Source organism: Nerophis lumbriciformis, linkage group LG08 (assembly GCF_033978685.3).
Source record: "Nerophis lumbriciformis linkage group LG08, RoL_Nlum_v2.1, whole genome shotgun sequence".
NCBI classification, from domain to species: Eukaryota; Metazoa; Chordata; class Actinopteri; order Syngnathiformes; family Syngnathidae; genus Nerophis; species Nerophis lumbriciformis.
In genome coordinates, this window is record NC_084555.2 from 39,493,909 (window position 1) to 39,511,634 (window position 17,726).

At 43.0% G+C, this 17,726-nt stretch overlaps 1 protein-coding gene across 6 annotated transcripts in view; it reads left to right on the plus strand.

Annotated features, from left to right (window-relative positions):
* Window positions 1-17,726, plus strand: part of LOC133611779 (protein unc-79 homolog) — a 132,487-nt gene that overhangs the window by 113,544 nt on the left and 1,217 nt on the right. Inside the window, exons 43-50 of one of the 6 annotated variants that reach the window (XR_009816035.2) lie at window positions 1,818-1,922; window positions 1,999-2,076; window positions 2,156-2,245; window positions 2,328-2,503; window positions 15,250-15,433; window positions 15,505-15,571; window positions 15,647-15,708; window positions 15,810-15,880. Coding sequence is in view for 4 of the 6 variants with exons in the window: in XM_061968907.2 (XP_061824891.2) it covers window positions 1,818-1,922; window positions 1,999-2,076; window positions 2,156-2,245; window positions 2,328-2,503; window positions 15,250-15,433; window positions 15,505-15,708; window positions 15,810-15,887 (915 nt within the window). In the remaining 2 variants the exon portion in view is untranslated. Of the gene's footprint in view, window positions 1-1,680; window positions 1,923-1,998; window positions 2,077-2,155; window positions 2,246-2,327; window positions 2,526-11,177; window positions 11,340-15,249; window positions 15,434-15,504; window positions 15,709-15,809; window positions 15,888-17,726 lie in introns of those variants that run through there. The other 5 variants (XM_061968907.2, XM_061968908.2, XR_009816036.2 and 2 more) reach the window with 5 other exon arrangements.

Genomic DNA, 17,726 nt, shown 5'->3' on the forward strand with positions numbered 1-17,726 from the left:
TAATCTGGGAACGCCTGTAGGATCTAACATCTTACTAAAAAAACAGGTAATACAAGTGACTGTGGAGCAGAATGTATGCACAATTTACACCAAAGTATATCTACTGCATATTATCCAGACCACAAGGAAGTGTTTTAAATGGCCGGGGGCCAATTGTTGGGCTGTGAGCGTCCCCTAGGGGTTGCGGATTTAACTCAGTTGCGATACACTTTTCCACCACTTGTGGCAGTAATGACAATATCAAACACACAGAAGAAGGCTGGAGCTAAAATCATCGAAAAGTTTCTTAAGTGCGAAACTTATGACTCGGTGGTGAATCTGTATTTTCATTGGCACTTTAATTTTATTGACAGTTTAGGTAAGAAACATGTATCATTATTTTGCTCATTTCAGCACTTCATTATTGTGTTTACATACATTTTTGATCAGTTATTTTTAAGTCCCTTCCTCTTTGTGGTTAACACATCGTTTCATATTATTTGACACTGTTAATATGTGTAGTGGAAAAGTTGGGCTCTGAAGTAAAACATTTTTTTTTTAAAGTATAGTTGAAATAAGGAGTAAAACAAGTATTGCATATACAAAAGTATTTTATATTTAATTTTGTCGGGTATTTATTAGAGATGTCCGAAAATATCGGCCGATAAATGCGTTAAAATGTAATATCGGAAATGATCGGTATCGTTTTTTTTTATTATTGGTATCGTTTTTTTTTTTTTTTTTTTTTTAATTAAATCAACATAAAAAACACAAGATACACTTACAATTAGTGCACCAACCCCAAAAACCTCCCTCCCCCATTTACACTCATTCACACTCATTCACACAAAAGGGTTGTTTCTTTCTGTTATTAATATTCTGGTTCTTACATTATATATCAATATATATCAATACAGTCTGCAAGGGATACAGTCCGTACGCACACATGATTGTGCGTGCTGCTGGTCCGCTAATAGTACTAACCTTTAACAGTTAATTTTACTCATTTTCATTCATTACTAGTTTCTATGTAACTGTTTTTATATTGTTTTACTTTATTTTCTATTCAAGAAAATGTTTTTAATTTATTTATCTTATTTTATAAAAAATTTTTAAAAAGTACCTTATCTTCACCATACCTGGTTTTCCAAATTAGGCATAATAATGTGTTAATTCCACGACTGCATATATCGGTTGATATCAGTATTGGTAATTAAAGAGTTGGACAATATCGGAATATAGGATATCGGCAAAAAGCCATTATCGGACATCCCTAGTATTTATTAATTTTATTTCCCAAGGACGCAAATGACACTGATTCAGTGGCATGGCCCAAAAGGTATCTTTGCCTTACTTTGCCTTTTTGTGTCGATTTATCAACACAACTAAAGACAAAAAGGAGTTGCTTAGCATCCCTGCAGGGAGCATGTGGCTAGCCTAAGCGAACATGAGCGCACAAAGAAAAGGGAGGCAAAAGTGAAAGCCAGAAGATGACAGTGTGGTTTGTAAACAGGCAGCTGGGCTTTGTGTGAAAGGGATAAACAAAGAGAGCAGCCTGTCCTCAGGGAGGGAGAAGGCAGCCTGACAGCCTCCTCTGAGCTGCTTGGGACTCAGGGAGGAGAGATCTGGACTGGCCTAAATCTACTCCTCAGCTTCACTATTGTCTGTCTATTCTCCATCTCCCTCCCACCCTTTCTTCAGCCTGTCCTTCCCCCTCTTTTCAGCCTCGTGAGTTGATGCTCTCCGCGCAGCATGAGTAAGGCCGCGTTATAATAGAGGAAGGCAGTCTTGCTGCATCAGTACATTTTCTCCCCTCTCGTATCTTTCCTCACATCTAGGAGCGAGATAAGTTCTACATGTCGCGCATTGTGGTGCTGGAGCTTCTTCAGGCTCTCAAGTTCAAATCCTCGCTGCCTGACACTAACCTGCTACTGCTGGTCCAGGTAAAAAAAAAAAAAAAAAAAAAGGAGAAATATGTTCACCCAGTTCCGCCCTAAATAATGTGTTGTGGTATTTTAGTTTATTTGTGCAGATATTGGCACACGGCTTGCAGAATCCACCATCATCCAAAAGCACATGATCTCAACATTCCCTGGGGTGAGATTTAACTAAGCAGCTTCTAAAAACATCTGGGAGTGAAGACAGCACCTAAAAATAAAATGTGTGTTTCCGACAGTGCACAACGGCAGCAATGGAATGCATGAGACAATACACAAGTGAACTTCTGGACTTCATTGCAGACATGCACACGCTCACCAAGCTCAAAGTGAGTCTTCTTCAGCATCAAAGTACTCTCTTCCTCTGTTACTGGCAGAGGTTATTGTGTCCTCTTGTCATGTGTTCCTCAGAGCCATATGAAGGCTTGCTGCCAGCCGCTGCACGAGGACACTTTCGGGGGCAACCTTAAAGTGGGCTTGGCGCAGGTGGCTGCCATGGAGATCAGCAAAGGCAATCACCGGGACAACAAATCTGTGGTCCGCTATCTTCCTTGGCTTTACCATCCTCCCTCCACCATGCAACAAGGGTGAGGCTCACAAGTCAAGGAGGTCAATCGCTCTAATGTTTTGGCGCAGAATAAACGGTCAATTCAAACGCAAGGATGTATTGTATGCTAATTTAGCTAAATAATTAGTTTATATTCAATTTTAAAATACAATAGTAGCTCAACATTTGAGCTGAATTGGTTCTGGACAGGGCTTCACGGTGGCAGAGGGGTTAGTGCATCTGCCTCACAATACGAAGGTCCTGAGTAGTCTTGGGTTCAATCCCGGGCTCGGGATCTTTCTGTGTGGAGTTTGCATGTCCTCCCCGTGACTGCGTGGGTTCCCTCCGGGCAGGGCCGGCCCGTGGCATAGGCCGTATAGGCAAATGCTAAGGGCGCCGTCCATCACGGGGCGCCACGCCAGTGCCACAAATGTTGGGAGAAAAAAAGAAAAGAAAAAAAGTTGGTACTATTATTTCTAAATACAAAAAATAATCCCACGTTAATTAAAATGCAAAGTAAAGCCTATTTAATAGAAATATTATTTGATACAACATTACGCCCCCCCACACAATTTCATATCATTTCATTTTACATCATGCCCGAAAAGGAGTAGGAAGAAGCAAAGCTTATTTAATCCTACCTCTTTCCCACTTCAAAGCGTTTACAAATATATAGAATCATTTACTGACCTTTTTATATAATAAAATAACATCTATGAGTTAGTATACAACAGTTTTGTACTATGTAATTAATTAATTAATTCAGTCATTATCAGTGTTGGGTTAGTTACTGAAAACCAGTAACTAGTTACAGTTACTAGTTACTTTATTTCAAAAGTAACTCAGTTACTAACTCAGTTACTTACACCAAAAAGTAATGCGTTACTGTGAAAAGTAACAATTTAGTTACTTATTTTTTTCTCCTTTTTTTTAAGGCTCCCATTAATGCCCTTTTAGCCTTCGTTTCAGTACTGTTATTGCACTGGAGAATAATACAATGTGTTGATCAACTTGACATGCATTTGCATCACTGAACTCTGCTAAGCAATGTGGTCTACATACAACACACAAAGACAAAGATATGTTTCAAAGGGCCAATTTATTTCAGGCCACAACAAATTGACAAAACTATTGTAAATAAGTAACAAACCACATAATAACAACATAGCTGTAAAGCTGGCTTCACCCAAGGAAGGCACACATGACATACACAAAGCCTAATCAGGCATTTTTTCTCTCTCAAGGAATTGTGAAATAAAATCATGTATTCAGGAGATCAACACTGTAGTGAAGCCCAGAAGACTCTACACATTTCCCCAGTTTTAGTTTAGAGAAAATGAAAGATTGGCCTGGCCCACTAGCATCCCTCTTTATGTTTGTGAACTTTATAGTCTATACATTTAGAGTGATGTGATAATCAAACACTCTAGAAGTCTAGAATGAAATAGTATATAAGAGAATTGACAGTGTGTACCTTCAATGATGAGCAGAGGCAGAGTTTGGAGTGTTTTCTTTAGCTCGCTTTCCATGTTTATGTACTCACTGTCCAGGTACTTGGAACATGTTTTCTGTGCCATTTGTTGTTTGATGCCGGTATCATGCTATTTAGCTGCCAGAAAACAGGTGACTCCACTGTAAAAATAGCCTGCATGTCTTCTAGCACATACGCTGCAATGGCTCTATCAATGTTGTCCTGGCTAGCAGTCCCTCCGTTAAAATCCTTAGGTGGAGGTGAAGTGGCATCGGAGTCTGTGTCTCTCTTTACTAGCTTCGTCAAAGCATGTTGCTTATGTGGCGTGGCGAAGTTGGGAGAGTGGCCGTGCCAGCAATCTGAGGGTTACTGGTTCAATCCCCACCTTCTACCATCCTAGTCACGTCCGTTGTGTCCTTGAGCAAGACACTTCAACCTTGCTCCTGATGGGTCCTGGTTAGTGCCTTGCATGGCAGCTCCCGCCATCAGTGTGTGAATGTGTGTGTGAATGGGTGAATGTGGAAATAGTGTCAAAGCGCTTTGAGTTCCTGAAAAAGGTAGAAAAGCTATACAAGTATAACCCATTTACATTTATGTAGCTGTTTCAGCAGATTTGAATTGCTGTTTTGGGCAGTATTCCCGGGTGCGGTCACTGTTGCTACTCACTGCTCCCCTCACCTCCCACGGGGTGATCAAGGGTGATGGGTCAAATGCAGAGAATAATTTCACCACACCTAGTGTGTGTGTGACAATCATTGTCACTTTAACTTTAAGTAGATGGGATCTTTGATCCAAGACACAACTTACATTTAACTAAAATGTTATTTTCTTTGTGCTCGACAAAAGAAAAGTAGTGACAATGTCTCCATGTAACTCGACTTCTGGTTTCGCCATGATGTCTTTTTAGTTGTTATGAGAGTAGCGTGTGTGTGTGTGTGTGTGTGGCCCTTTAAGAAATGACAGCATGTGAGGTGAGTGACGTCAGTGAGTGAGTGGGCGAGAGAGGAGAGGGAGCGCAACAGTGGATGCGTGCAGGTGCTCTAGCTTGGTGGATGGCTGCGTGCAAGACACCAATAAAGTCACAAAATTGCAACAAACCGCCGGCCTCGTCATTCACCCTCGAGTCCGAAGCTGTAAAGACCCACTGCCGGGTAAAGTGAAGGGTGTTAGCCCCGAAGTACATAGGCCCTGGAGGAACGTCTCCCCTGCGCTCCGCTCCTCGGTCGAGGAAAGCACGCCTTTTCTTTTCCTTGTGAGACAGAAGGACGACACTTCTTCTGTTTCTAGCCGATACTACATTAAAAAATAACGTAAAATAACGCAGTAACGCATCATGTAGTAACGGTAACTGAGTTACTGGATATAAAAAAATAACGCGTTAGATTACTAGTTACCGCCGAAACTAACGGCGTTACAGTAACGCGTTACTTAGTAACGCGTTAGTCCCAACACTGGTCATTATTAACATACTGAGATGAAGAATATCTTATTTTCAATAAGGTTGAAAGTATTTCTCATGATTGTTCTTCTTTGTACTCTGTAAGCACTATTATTTTGAACAACCTCTTAAACTGGATCATATCAGTACATTTTTTAACTTTTTTACTTAATCCATTCCATAATTTAATTCCACATACTGATATGCTAAAAGTTCTAAGTGTTGTACATGCATATAAATGTTTGTATTAGATCTCTCTCAAGCAGGTGTTTTTTGTTTCATTGTTATCGCCTTCTGGTTAGCTAATGTTTGCCCTGCAGGTAATAGTCACTTTTCCACCCCTTTATATATTAGGTATAGTTGTAAGTAAAAAAAAAAGGTCAAAGACAAAGCTATTCGGGTTCTTGTGAGTATATACACTTCACTGCCGATGTGGGGGGGGCGCCACCTAAAATCTTGCCTAGGGCGTCAGATTGGTTAGGGCCGGGCCTGCCTCCGGGTACTCCGGCTTCCTCCCACTTCCAAAGACATGCACCTGGGGATAAGTTAATTGGCAACACTAAATTGGCCCTAGTGTGTGGATGTGAGTGTGAATGTTGTCTGTCTATCTGTGTTGGCCCTGCGATGAGGTGGCGACTTGTCCAGGGTGTACCCCGCCTTCCGCCCGATTGTAGCTGAGATAGGCTCCAGCGCCCCCCGCGACCCCAAAGGGAATAAGCGGTAGAAAATGGATGGATGGATGGTTCTGGACAGAGCTCTTAACTCAAAACACTTGTATCTCAAAGCAACGTCTCCCAATGAAATTAATTGAAGTGAACTAAACCACTGCTTGCCCCAACAAAACAACACACTTTTACCACAAACCCCGTTTCAATATGAGTTGGGAAATTGTGTTTGATGTAAATATAAACGGAATACAATGATTTGAAAATCCTTTTCAACCCATATTCAATTGAATGCACTACAAAGACAAGATATTTGATGTTCAAACTCCATCCATCCATCCATCCATCCATCTTCTTCCGCTTATCCGAGGTCGGGTCGCGGGGGCAGCAGCCTAAGCAGGGAAGCCCAGACTTCCCTCTACCCAGCCACTTCGTCCAGCTCCTCCCGGGGGATCCCGAGGCGTTCCCAGGCCAGCCGGGAGACAACGTGTCCTGGGTCTTCCCCGTGGCCTCCTACCGGTCGGACGTGCCCTAAACACCTCCCGAGGGAGGCGATCAGGTGGCATCCTGACCAGATGCCCGAACCACCTCATCTGGCTCCTCTCGATGTGGAGGAGCAGCGGCTTTACTTTGAGCTCCCCCCGGATGACAGAGCTTCTCACCCTATCTCTAAGGGAGAGCCCTCCACCCGGCGGAGGAAACTCATTTCGGCCGCTTGTACCCGCGATCTTGTCCTTTTGGTCATAACCCAAAGCTCATGACCGTAGGTGAGGATGGGAACGTAGATCGACCGGTAAATTGAGAGCTTTGCCTTCCGGCTCAGCTCCTTCTTCACCACAACGGATCGATACAGCGTCCGCATTACTGAAGATACCGCACCGTCCGCCTGTCGATCTCACGATCCACTCTTCCCTCACTCGTGAACAAGACTCCGAGGTACTTGAACTCCTCCACTTGGGGCAGGGTCTCCTCCCCAACCCGAAGATGGCATTCCACCCTTTTCCGGGCGAGAACCATGGACTCGGACTTGGAGGTGCTGATTCTCATCCCAGTCGCTTCACACTCGGCTGCGAACCGATCCAGCGAGAGCTGAAGATCCTGGCCAGATGAAGCCATCAGGACCACATCATCTGCAAAAAGCAGAGACCTAATCCTGCAGCCACCAAACCAGATCCCCTCAACGCCTTGACTGCACCTAGAAATTCTGTCCATAAAAGTTATGAACAGAATTGGTGACAAAGGGCAGCCTTGGCGGAGTCCAACCCTCACTGGAAACGTGTCCTACTTACTGCCGGCAATGCGGACCAAGCTCTGACATTGATCATACAGGGAGCGGACCGCCAAAATCAGACAATCCGATACCCCATACTCTCTGAGCACTCCCCACAGGACTTCCCGAGGGACACGGTCGAATGCCTTCTCCAAGTCCACAAAGCACATGTAGACTGGTTGGGCAAACTCCCATGCACCCTCAAGGACCCTGCCGAGAGTATAGAGCTGGTCCACAGTTCCACGACCAGGACGAAAACCACACTGTTCCTCCTGAATCCGAGGTTCGACTATCCGGCGTAGCCTCCTCTCCAGTACACCTGAATAGACCTTACCGGGAAGGCTAAGGAGTGTGATCCCACGATAGTTAGAACACACCCTCCGGTTCCCCTTCTTAAAGAGAGGAACCACCACCCCGGTCTGCCAATCCAGAGGTACCGCCCCCGATGTCCACGCGATGCTGCAGAGTATTGTCAACCAAGACAGCCCCACAGCATCCAGAGCCTTAAGAAACTCCGGGCGGATCTCATCCACCCCCGGGGCCTTGCCACCGAGGAGCTTTTTAACTACCTCAGCAACCTCAGCCCCAGAAATAGAAGAGCCCACCACAGATTCCCCAGGCACTGCTTCCTCATAGGAAGACGTGTTGGTGGGATTGAGGAGGTCTTCGAAGTATTCCCTCCACCGATCCACAACATCCGCAGTCGAGGTCAGCAGAACACCATCCTCACCATACACGGTGTTGATAGTGCACTGCTTCCCCTTCCTGAGGCGGCGGATGGTGGTCCAGAATCGCTTGGAAGCCGTCCGGAAGTCGTTTTCCATGGCTTCCCCGAACTCCTCCCATGTCCGAGTTTTTGCCTCCGCAACCGCTGAAGCCGCACACCGCTTGGCCTGTCGGTACCTGTCCGCTGCCTCAGGAGTCCTATGAGCCAAAATAACCCGAAAGTACTCCTTCTTCAGCTTGACGGCATCCCTCATAGCTGGTGTCCACCAACGGGTTCTAGGATTACCGCCACGACAGGCGCCAACTACCTTGCGGCCACAGCTCCAATCAGCTGCCTCGACAATAGAGGCGCGGAACATGGTCCACTCGGACTCAATGTCCAGCACCTCCATCGTGACATGTTCAAAGTTCTTCCGGAGGTGGGAATTGAAACTCTCTCTGACAGGAGACTCTGCCAGACGTTCCCAGCAAACCCTCACAATGCGTTTGGGCCTGCAAGGTCTGTCCGGCATCCTCCCCCACCATCGCAGCCAACTCACCACCAGGTGGTGATCGGTTGAAAGCTCCGCCCCTCTCTTCACCCGAGTGTCCAAAACATGAGGCCGCAAATCCGATGACACAACTACAAAGTCGATCATGGAACTGCGGCCTAGGGTGTCCTGGTGCCAAGTGCACATATGGACACCCTTATGTTCGAACATGGTGTTCATTATGGACAATCTGTGACGGGCACAAAAGTCCAATAACAAAACACCACTCGGGTTCAGATCCGGGCGGCCATTCTTCCCAATCACGCCTCTCCAGGTTTCACTGTCGCTGCCAACATGAGCATTGAAGTCCCCCAGTAGAACGAGGGAATCACCCGGGGGAGCACTCTCAAGTACTCCCTCGAGCGAATCCAAAAAGGGTGTGTACTCTGAGCTGCCGTTTGGCGCGTAGGCGCAAACCACAGTCAGGACCCGTGCCCCCACCCGAAGGCGGAGGGAAGCTACCCTCTCGTCCACCGGGTTGAACTCCAACGTGCAGGCTCTGAGCCGGGGGCAACAAGAAAGAATTGCCACCCCAGCCCGTCGCCTCTCATTACCGGCAACGCCAGAGTGGAAGAGAGTCCAGCCCCTCTCGAGAGAACTGGTTCCAGAGCCCTTGCTGTGCGTCGAAGTGAGTCCGACTATATCTAGCCGGAACTTCTCGACCTCGCGCACTAGCTCAGGCTCCTTCCCCCCCAGCGAGGTGACGTTCCACGTCCCAAGAGCTAGCTTCTGTAGCCGAGGATCGGACCGCCAAGTGCCCTGCCCTCGGCTTCCGCCCAGCTCACACTGCACCTGACCTCTATGGCCCCTGCTATGGGTGGTGAGCCCATTGGAGGGGGGACCCACGTTGCCTCTTCGGGCTGTGCCCGGCCGGGCCCCATGGGGACAGGCCCGGGCACCAGGTGCTCGCCATCGTGCCCCACCTCTGGGCCTGGCTTCAGAGGGGGGCCCCGGTGACCCGCGTCCGGGCGAGGGAAATCTGGGTCCTTTATTTTTTATTCATCATGGAGGTCTTCGAGCTGCTCTTTGTCTGATCCCTCACCTAGGACCAGTTTGTCTTGGGAGACCCTACCAGGGGGCGTAAAGCCCCCGGACAACATATCTCCTAGGATCATTGGGACACACAAACTCCTCTACCACTGTAAGGTGGCAGCTCAGAGAGGAGATGTTCAAACTCATAAACTTTATTTCTTTTTTGCAAATAATAATTAACTTAGAATTTAATGGATGCAACATGTGCCAAAGTATTTGGGAAAGGGCATGTTCACCACTGTGTTACATGGCCTTTCCTTTTAACAACACTCAGTAAACGTTTGGGAACTGAGGAGACACATTTTTTAAGCTTCTCAGGTGGAATTCTTAACCATTCTTGCTTGATGTACAGCTTAAGTTGTTCAACAGTCCGGGGGTCTCCGTTGTGGTATTTTAGGCTTCATAATGCGCCACACATTTTCAATGGGAGACAGGTCTGGACTACAGGCAGGCCAGTCTAGTACCCGCACTCTTTTACTATGAAGCCACATTGATGTAACACATGGCTTGGCATTGTCTTGCTGAAATAAGCAGGTGTGTCCATGGTAACGTTGCTTGGATGGCAACATATGTTGCTCCCAAACCTGTATGTACCTTTCAGCATTAATGGCGCCTTCACAGATGTGTAAGTTACCCATGTCTTGGGCACTAATACACCCCCATACCATCACAGATGCTGGCTTTTCAACTTTGCGTCTATAACAATCCGGATGGTTCTTTTCCTCTTTGGTCCGGAGGACACAACGTCCACAGTTTCCAAAAACAATTTTAAATGTGGACTCGTCAGACCACAGAACACTTTTCCACTTTGTATCAGTCCATCTCAGATGAGCTCAGGCCCAGCCAGCCGACGGCGTTTCTGGGTGTTGTTGATAAACGGATTTCGCCTTGCATAGGAGAGTTTTAACTTGCACTTACAGATATAGCAACCAACTGTAGTTACTGACAGTGGGTTTCTGAAGTGTTCCTGAGTCCATATGGTGATATCCTTTACACACTGATTTCGCTTGTTGATGCAGTACAGCCTGAGGGATCGAAGGTCACGGGCTTAGCTGCTTACGTGCAGTGATTTCTCCAGATTCTCTTAACCCTTTGATGATATTACGGACCGTAGATGGTGAAATCCCTAAATTCCTTGCAATAGCTGGTTGAGAAAGGTTTTTCTTAAACTGTTCAACAATTTGCTCACGCATTTGTTGACAAAGTGGTGAACCTCGCCCCATCCTTGTTTGTGAATGACTGAGCATTTCATGGAATCTACTTTTATACCCAATCATGGCACCCACCTGTTCCCAATTTGCCTGTTCACCTGTGAGATGTTCCAAATAAGTGTTTGATGAGCATTCCTCAACTTTATCAGTATTTATTGCCACCTTTCCCAACTTCTTTGTCACGTGTTGCTGGCATCAAATTCTAAAGTTAATGATTATTTGCAAAAAAAAAAAAAAGTTTATCAGTTTGAACATCAAATATGTTGTCTTTGTAGCATATTCAACTGAATATGGGTTGAAAATGATTTGCAAATCATTGTATTCCGTTTATATTAACATCTAACACAATTTCCCAACTCATATGGAAACAGGGTTTGTACATAGAAGGCAATCTGCGAAGAGGTGGCAACTTGTCCAGGGTGCACCCCGCCTTCTGCCCGGATGTAGCTGTGATAAGCTCCAGCACCCCCTGCCACTCCGAGAGGGACACGTGGTAGAAAATGGATGGATGGATGGATAGAAAGCAATACAATGAAAGTAGGCACTACTAACAACTACAGTGGTTATATGAAGTAGTGTAATAATAATATACAGCATTTACCCCGGAGAGCAAACTACTACGATATCTCCTTCCAATTGCTTCTCCGTCAAACACACCATCAGCAACTTTTAAATATTTTCATGGATAAATGTCCACCTTTTAAATATTATTTTAACACCATTGGCTGGCATTAGACTCATTCTGCTTCAGTATGGTGCAGACTAGCAGTGATACATTCAAATGACTTTGGTGACACACTCACTCATGTTTTGGTTGATTTATTTTTTTAATTTAATGAATACCATTTAATGTCAGTGCACTTGTGGGCTCTGAACCGTGGATGTCGTCGTGGCTTGTGCAGCCCTTTGAGACACTTGTGAACACTTAAGAAGTACAACAAAATACAATTTTCTGTACAAACCCTTTCAAGAACAGACATACAGTTACAGGGTGGACAAAATGGGACCACTGATTGGGTCGCCACATCCACAGAGCCCTGTGAAAAATTCATGTTTTTAAAAATCAGATTAATCACACTTTTTGCATTTCGATTAATCGTGATTAATCGCAGTAAATTACTTGTGTCTTTAAAGAACACCTTAATATTTTGACACAATTAAAATTTTATTGTCAGAATCTCACACAGGGACATCTTTTTAAAATGTTTTACTTGAATTCACGTAATTTATTTGTTCGAAACTTGCTAACAGTGTTCTCTAAAGTAAGGTCGGGGTGTATTGTCAAGTGAAATAAGTAAGCACACCAGTCGCAGTCTCCTCACTCTACTTTGCAGTCACGTATGCTTGATCACTTGATCGTATGACAACCTGCTCCACCTTTCAGGTAACTATCCTTCGAGGCAAAGGAGCATGTAGAAATTGTGCGATTAATCTGCATTTATGCTTGGTTAATGCAATATTTTTTGGGATTAATCTGCATTGATACAATATTAATGCAATATTTTTGGTAATTAATCGCAACAATTAAAGCGATAACTTTATGTCCGTTTACACTGCACACCAAATCTGATTTATTTTATCCGCAAGTGACTCAGATCGGTTTTTTGTCAGTCCAAACGCTCCAAAGTGCTTCAAATCTGATCTTTTCGCATCGGACTTTGGCCACATCAAAGGTTGTCCAAAATGTGTTTGGAATCTGATCTTTTTTTATCTTACTGCAGTCCAAACGGTAATGTCTGTTTGCCACTTGTATGTCATTTTTTGTCAAGCTATGTCATTCGCAATCACTTTCCTTTTTGCAATTCTCTTCTTCCACCTCCTGCAGTTGTTTCCCATCATCTGCCTTTTTCCTCTACACAACAGCCATGGCACAAAACCACTAAATCCTGGTGTGTACTCTCGCGTCGCGTGGCTTGCATAGGCGTCGCCCCTCTGCCTGCGTAGCCTACGTCAGTTTTTGACAAGAACTCAGGCGAGCAGACTTTGTGCTTGAAATGCACAAATGATTGTATGAAATAAAACAACAGTGATTAAACAATTGCATGACAACAGATATTTTCTACATAATATCTCAGTGCGTTTTAAAAATATATACTGTATGTGTAATTTTTCAGCTGTTGTCATCCAGAAGAAGTCACACAGTACGACACTCTTTTCAACTTTTATTGTCAATTTTATGCTAACAACAGGTTCAATTCGGACACATATTCTTTGTCGTGCACACACATCTTTTTCTCTCGCACACAACACTTCTCATTCTTAATCTTTCGTTAACTTACAAAAGTTATTTAACAGTGTTGTTTATTTACAATTACATGTTTCTCTCTTGTCCAAAGTCCCGAATGGCCGAATATTGTTGCAGATAATAATAGCGTCCTCTGCCACGAGTCGTTCAGAAGTTGCACAGTTCATCTTCACAAAGGTATTTTTCTCTGGTTTATAAGTAAAACGTCCATTAAAAGTAAACAGCTGATTGGGAATGATTAGTTCCAGTGTCGACAGCGACGTTGATGATGTGGTTCCGTGGTTAACATCACTCGGCACAGGAATGGTTCACAAAGTATCTCGTCAACAACAGCTGCAGTTGTTACTTCTGGAGACACTGCCCCTTGGTGTTTTGGAAGATAATTACAAGTCTGCCACCACCCCCCCACGGAAGAACTATACATTAAACAAGACGCCAATAGGGACACGCCAAGGCCATATTGGGGCAACTTTGGTCCCTGTGCTCGTTTATACTGGAGTCTGATAAAGATCACATTTGACTAAACATTTACTAAACAGTCCACTGGAAAAAAATAGACTTAGAAAAAAATCAGACTTGGTCCACTTTGGCCTGCAGTGTAACTGTAGTCTTTGACAGCCCTGGTTAATACCACATAAAGGGTTGGGGGAAAACTCTGTCCGAATATTCTAAACTAGTGATTTTCAAACTTTTTTCACCAAGCACCACCTCAGAAAACACTTGGCTCTCAAAGCACCACCATAATTACCAACATTAAAATACAGTTGTGTAGTAGGCCTAAGTATTCATTAAAATAAGGCAAATGTTTTACTTACCAAGTAACACTGGGTTTGCATATAGGAAAATAAAACACTGTGGTGACCATGGGTATATACTTTATAGACTTAGACTTAGACTTAGACTTCCTTTTTATTGTCATTCAAATTTGAACTTTACAGCACAGATAAGAACGAAATTTCGTTACATAAGCTCATGGTAGTGCAGGATAAAAAAGCAATAAGGTGCATATATAAATAAATAAATATGTATAAATAATATATAAATATATATATATAAAATAAATAAATATATATAAATATACATAAATAAATAAATAGATTACTGTACAGATAAATATATTGCACTTTTTCACATGCGTCCACATTTATGGATGTATGTTATATTGTCTTTTTTATTTATTCCAGCGAGTTAATCCATTTTGTGGGGAGTTGAGGGGATAATTTAATTATGATGCGTTTAAGAGTCTTACAGCCTGAGGGAAGAAGCTGTTACAGAACCTGGAGGTTCTGCTTCGGAGGCTGCTGAACCTCTTTCTAGAGTCCAGCAGTGAAAACAGTCCTTGGTGGGGGTGGGAGGAGTCTTTGCAGATTTCTGAGCCCTGGTCAGGCAGCGGCTTTTTGCGATCTCCTGGATAGGAGGAAGAGGAGTCCTGATGATCTTTTCCACCGTCCTCACCACTCTCTGGAGAGACTTCCAGTCTGAGGCATTGCAGGCTCCAGTACAGACAGAGATGCTGTTGGTCAGCAGGCTCTCTATAGTGCCTCTGTAGAATGTGCTGAGAATGGGGGGAGGGAGCTGTGCTCTTTTCATCCGACGCAAAAAGTGCATGCGCTGCTGAGCTCTTTTTACAAGAGCTCTGGTGTGTAGGGACCAGGTTATATTGTCAGTTATCTGCACCCCCAAGAACTTGGTGCTGCTTACTATCTCCATTTATACAGGGAATGGTTAGCTAAGGCACAGATAGGAACACTAAAATGAGGAGAGATGTGTAGCTACAAACCAAACCAAACACCAAATAGACGGAAGAGTAATACTCAAATCACAAACAACACATGTTCAGAGCATGACAATACTTTAATCTAGTGATTTGTTGGCGTACCACAGTTCGAGAATTACTGTTCTAAACTCCTGTTTCTATGCCTGAAGTCAACAACAACTGATGAATCAACAGCACTTCTGCAGGTTGAAGCTAGTACTGCATGCCATTTTGCTTTAAGTTGCAATTACTCAACAATCAATTCCACACAGTCAAAATAATTGTTAGCTGCTTGCTTATTGTGCCATTGTCCTAGTGTCACGCAGAACCTCAGCAGTGCACAATGACACACACTACCACAATGACATAAGAAGTGAGAAAAAGATCACACTAATGATGACAGAACATGATGTTGTGTTCAATGTCATGTTTTCTTTTGCAGGCCAAAGGAATTCATCGAGTGTGTTTCGCACGTGCGTCAGTTGTCTTGGCTTCTTCTGGGCTCCCTCACACACTGCGCCCTGCATCAGGGCTCCACTTCCTGTATGCCCATCCCTCTCGACACTGGCTCCCACATCGCTGATCATCTTATTGTCATTCTTATTGGCTTCCCTGAGCAGTCTAAGGTGTGGCAGGAGTTATCTCATCCACTCTAATCAAGGAATCTCACTGTACTTGTGTTTGTTTCCCTACACAGACATCCGTGCTGCACATGTGCTCTTTATTCCACGCCTTTATGTTTGCCCAGTTATGGACCATATACTGTGAGCAGGCAGCTGCCACTCCATCCTTGCAGAACCAAAACCAGACTGAGTTCTCTTCTGGTGCCATTCTCACAGGACTGGAGTTCTGGAGTCGTGTGACACCAAGCATCCTGCAGCTCATGGCGCACAATAAGGTGGTGAGTGCTTTTCTTTCTCCTTACCAGCACACCTCAAGTTCATGCTCTTCAAATAATGTGAAACAGTAATAAAGACTGTTTTTATGCTGTACTTCCTTCAGATGGTAGAGATGGTGTGTCTTCATGTGATTAGTCTGATGGAAGCCCTGCAGGAGTGCAATTCAACCATCTTTGTCAAGGTTTGCTGAAAATGAAAATGTCTTCGTTTACTGCTGTTCTAGAATGGTATTACTCCAATAACAGAACAAGCATCTTCATAGATATCTCCTGCATATATGTCTATACACACACACACACACACACGCACACACACACACACACACACACACACACACTACATATAAAAACATATGTATATACATATATATATATATATATATATATATATATATATATATATATATACACACAGTATATATATATATATATATATATATATATATATATATATATATATATATATATATATATTAGGGCTGAATAATGAAACATGTTATTATTTTCTTACATAAATACAATTTGCTGCAGAAAATACCCCAATATTTGGGTACAAATGCAATTTAGTAGTCGGAATATCATACAGGAACGTTTTTTAAATGCGTAACGACAAGTAATTTATTTGCTCAAAACTTGGTGAAAATAAGTAAAGTACAAATTAAGTGCATATTTTGAAAGTCTTTGCAGTTAACAATAATCCTGCAAACAAGGTACAGTTACTAATCTATAATGGAGATAACACACTCATAAACTAATTTTCAGATGTCAATGCTGATCTCTCTTTTTTGGTACAATGCGACCTCAGCTCGTTGTGATTACTTAAAGATGTCCAACATTCTCCAGGAAGCAAAATACATTCACATTTAGTCTGTAGTTGCAAGTTGATGCTCTTGTTTGTGTAGCAAAGTTGGTTCATCCTTGCTGTAATTGTTCTTCCGACAGATCAGCTGTGATGAAACGATTTACATCTTAGTCTTCACAGATGTTAGATGTCCAGCATGGGGTGACTTTCCATTTAGCAAAGGCATATGTTTAACTTAACTGTGCTACTTTTGTTGACAACATTGAATCAGTAAAATTTGCCAGTGTAGCGTTATCCTTTGTTTCTTGTCGATGTAGCTAGCATTCATGTTACAGCACCTAGCTATCGGCGCGGCAGCACCAGCTGACCGGCAGAAGCCATCACTGATCACTGAGGACAGTGACTGCTGCTTGCTTTCCCCTCAGAGTCTCCAAGACACAAACGAAGTCTCCAATATCCCGGGAAAAGTCATTAGATTTGACGCTCGTAGCGGTTTGCCAAAAAAGTCGCCAAGAGGATTGACAACATGTGTATGTGTTTCGCTTTATGGTATTTTATGGTATTTTAAACTTGATGTGCGTCGATGATAAAAAAAAAAAATGTTGCAATACCAACAAGTTACCTTAGTTTTATCTAAAATTGGCCACCCCTCTTCATAATCACAGACCATGTAACAAATGCGTGTGTCTTCCGGGTTAAGCCTTAACCCGGATGTGATTAATCTTCATCCATATTTGATAACACGATAATAAGGTTGACAGCCCTAATATATATATATATATATATATATATATATATATATATATATATATATATATATATATATATATATATATATATATATATATATATATATATATATATATATATATATATATATATATGTCATCAGCATCCAAGATGAGCTTTTGTGACCTGTAACCTGTTTTATTATTATTTTTATACCAAAAAATATACAGCGAAAATGGTGTTGAATTGAGAATCAACTCTGAATTAAATCGTAACCCCAGGAATATGAATCGAATCCAATCATGAGTTGTTGTAAGATTCCCATCCCTCATACATATATTACATTTTTATATTTTATTTATTATTTCAGTCCCTTTTTTTAAAATTTCGATGACTTAAATTATATTCCTGATACATCACATCAAGAGTTTTGGGGTCCCACTAAAAAGCCCACACAAAAATTGTAATAGTGTTTTTTTCTATTTCTTAA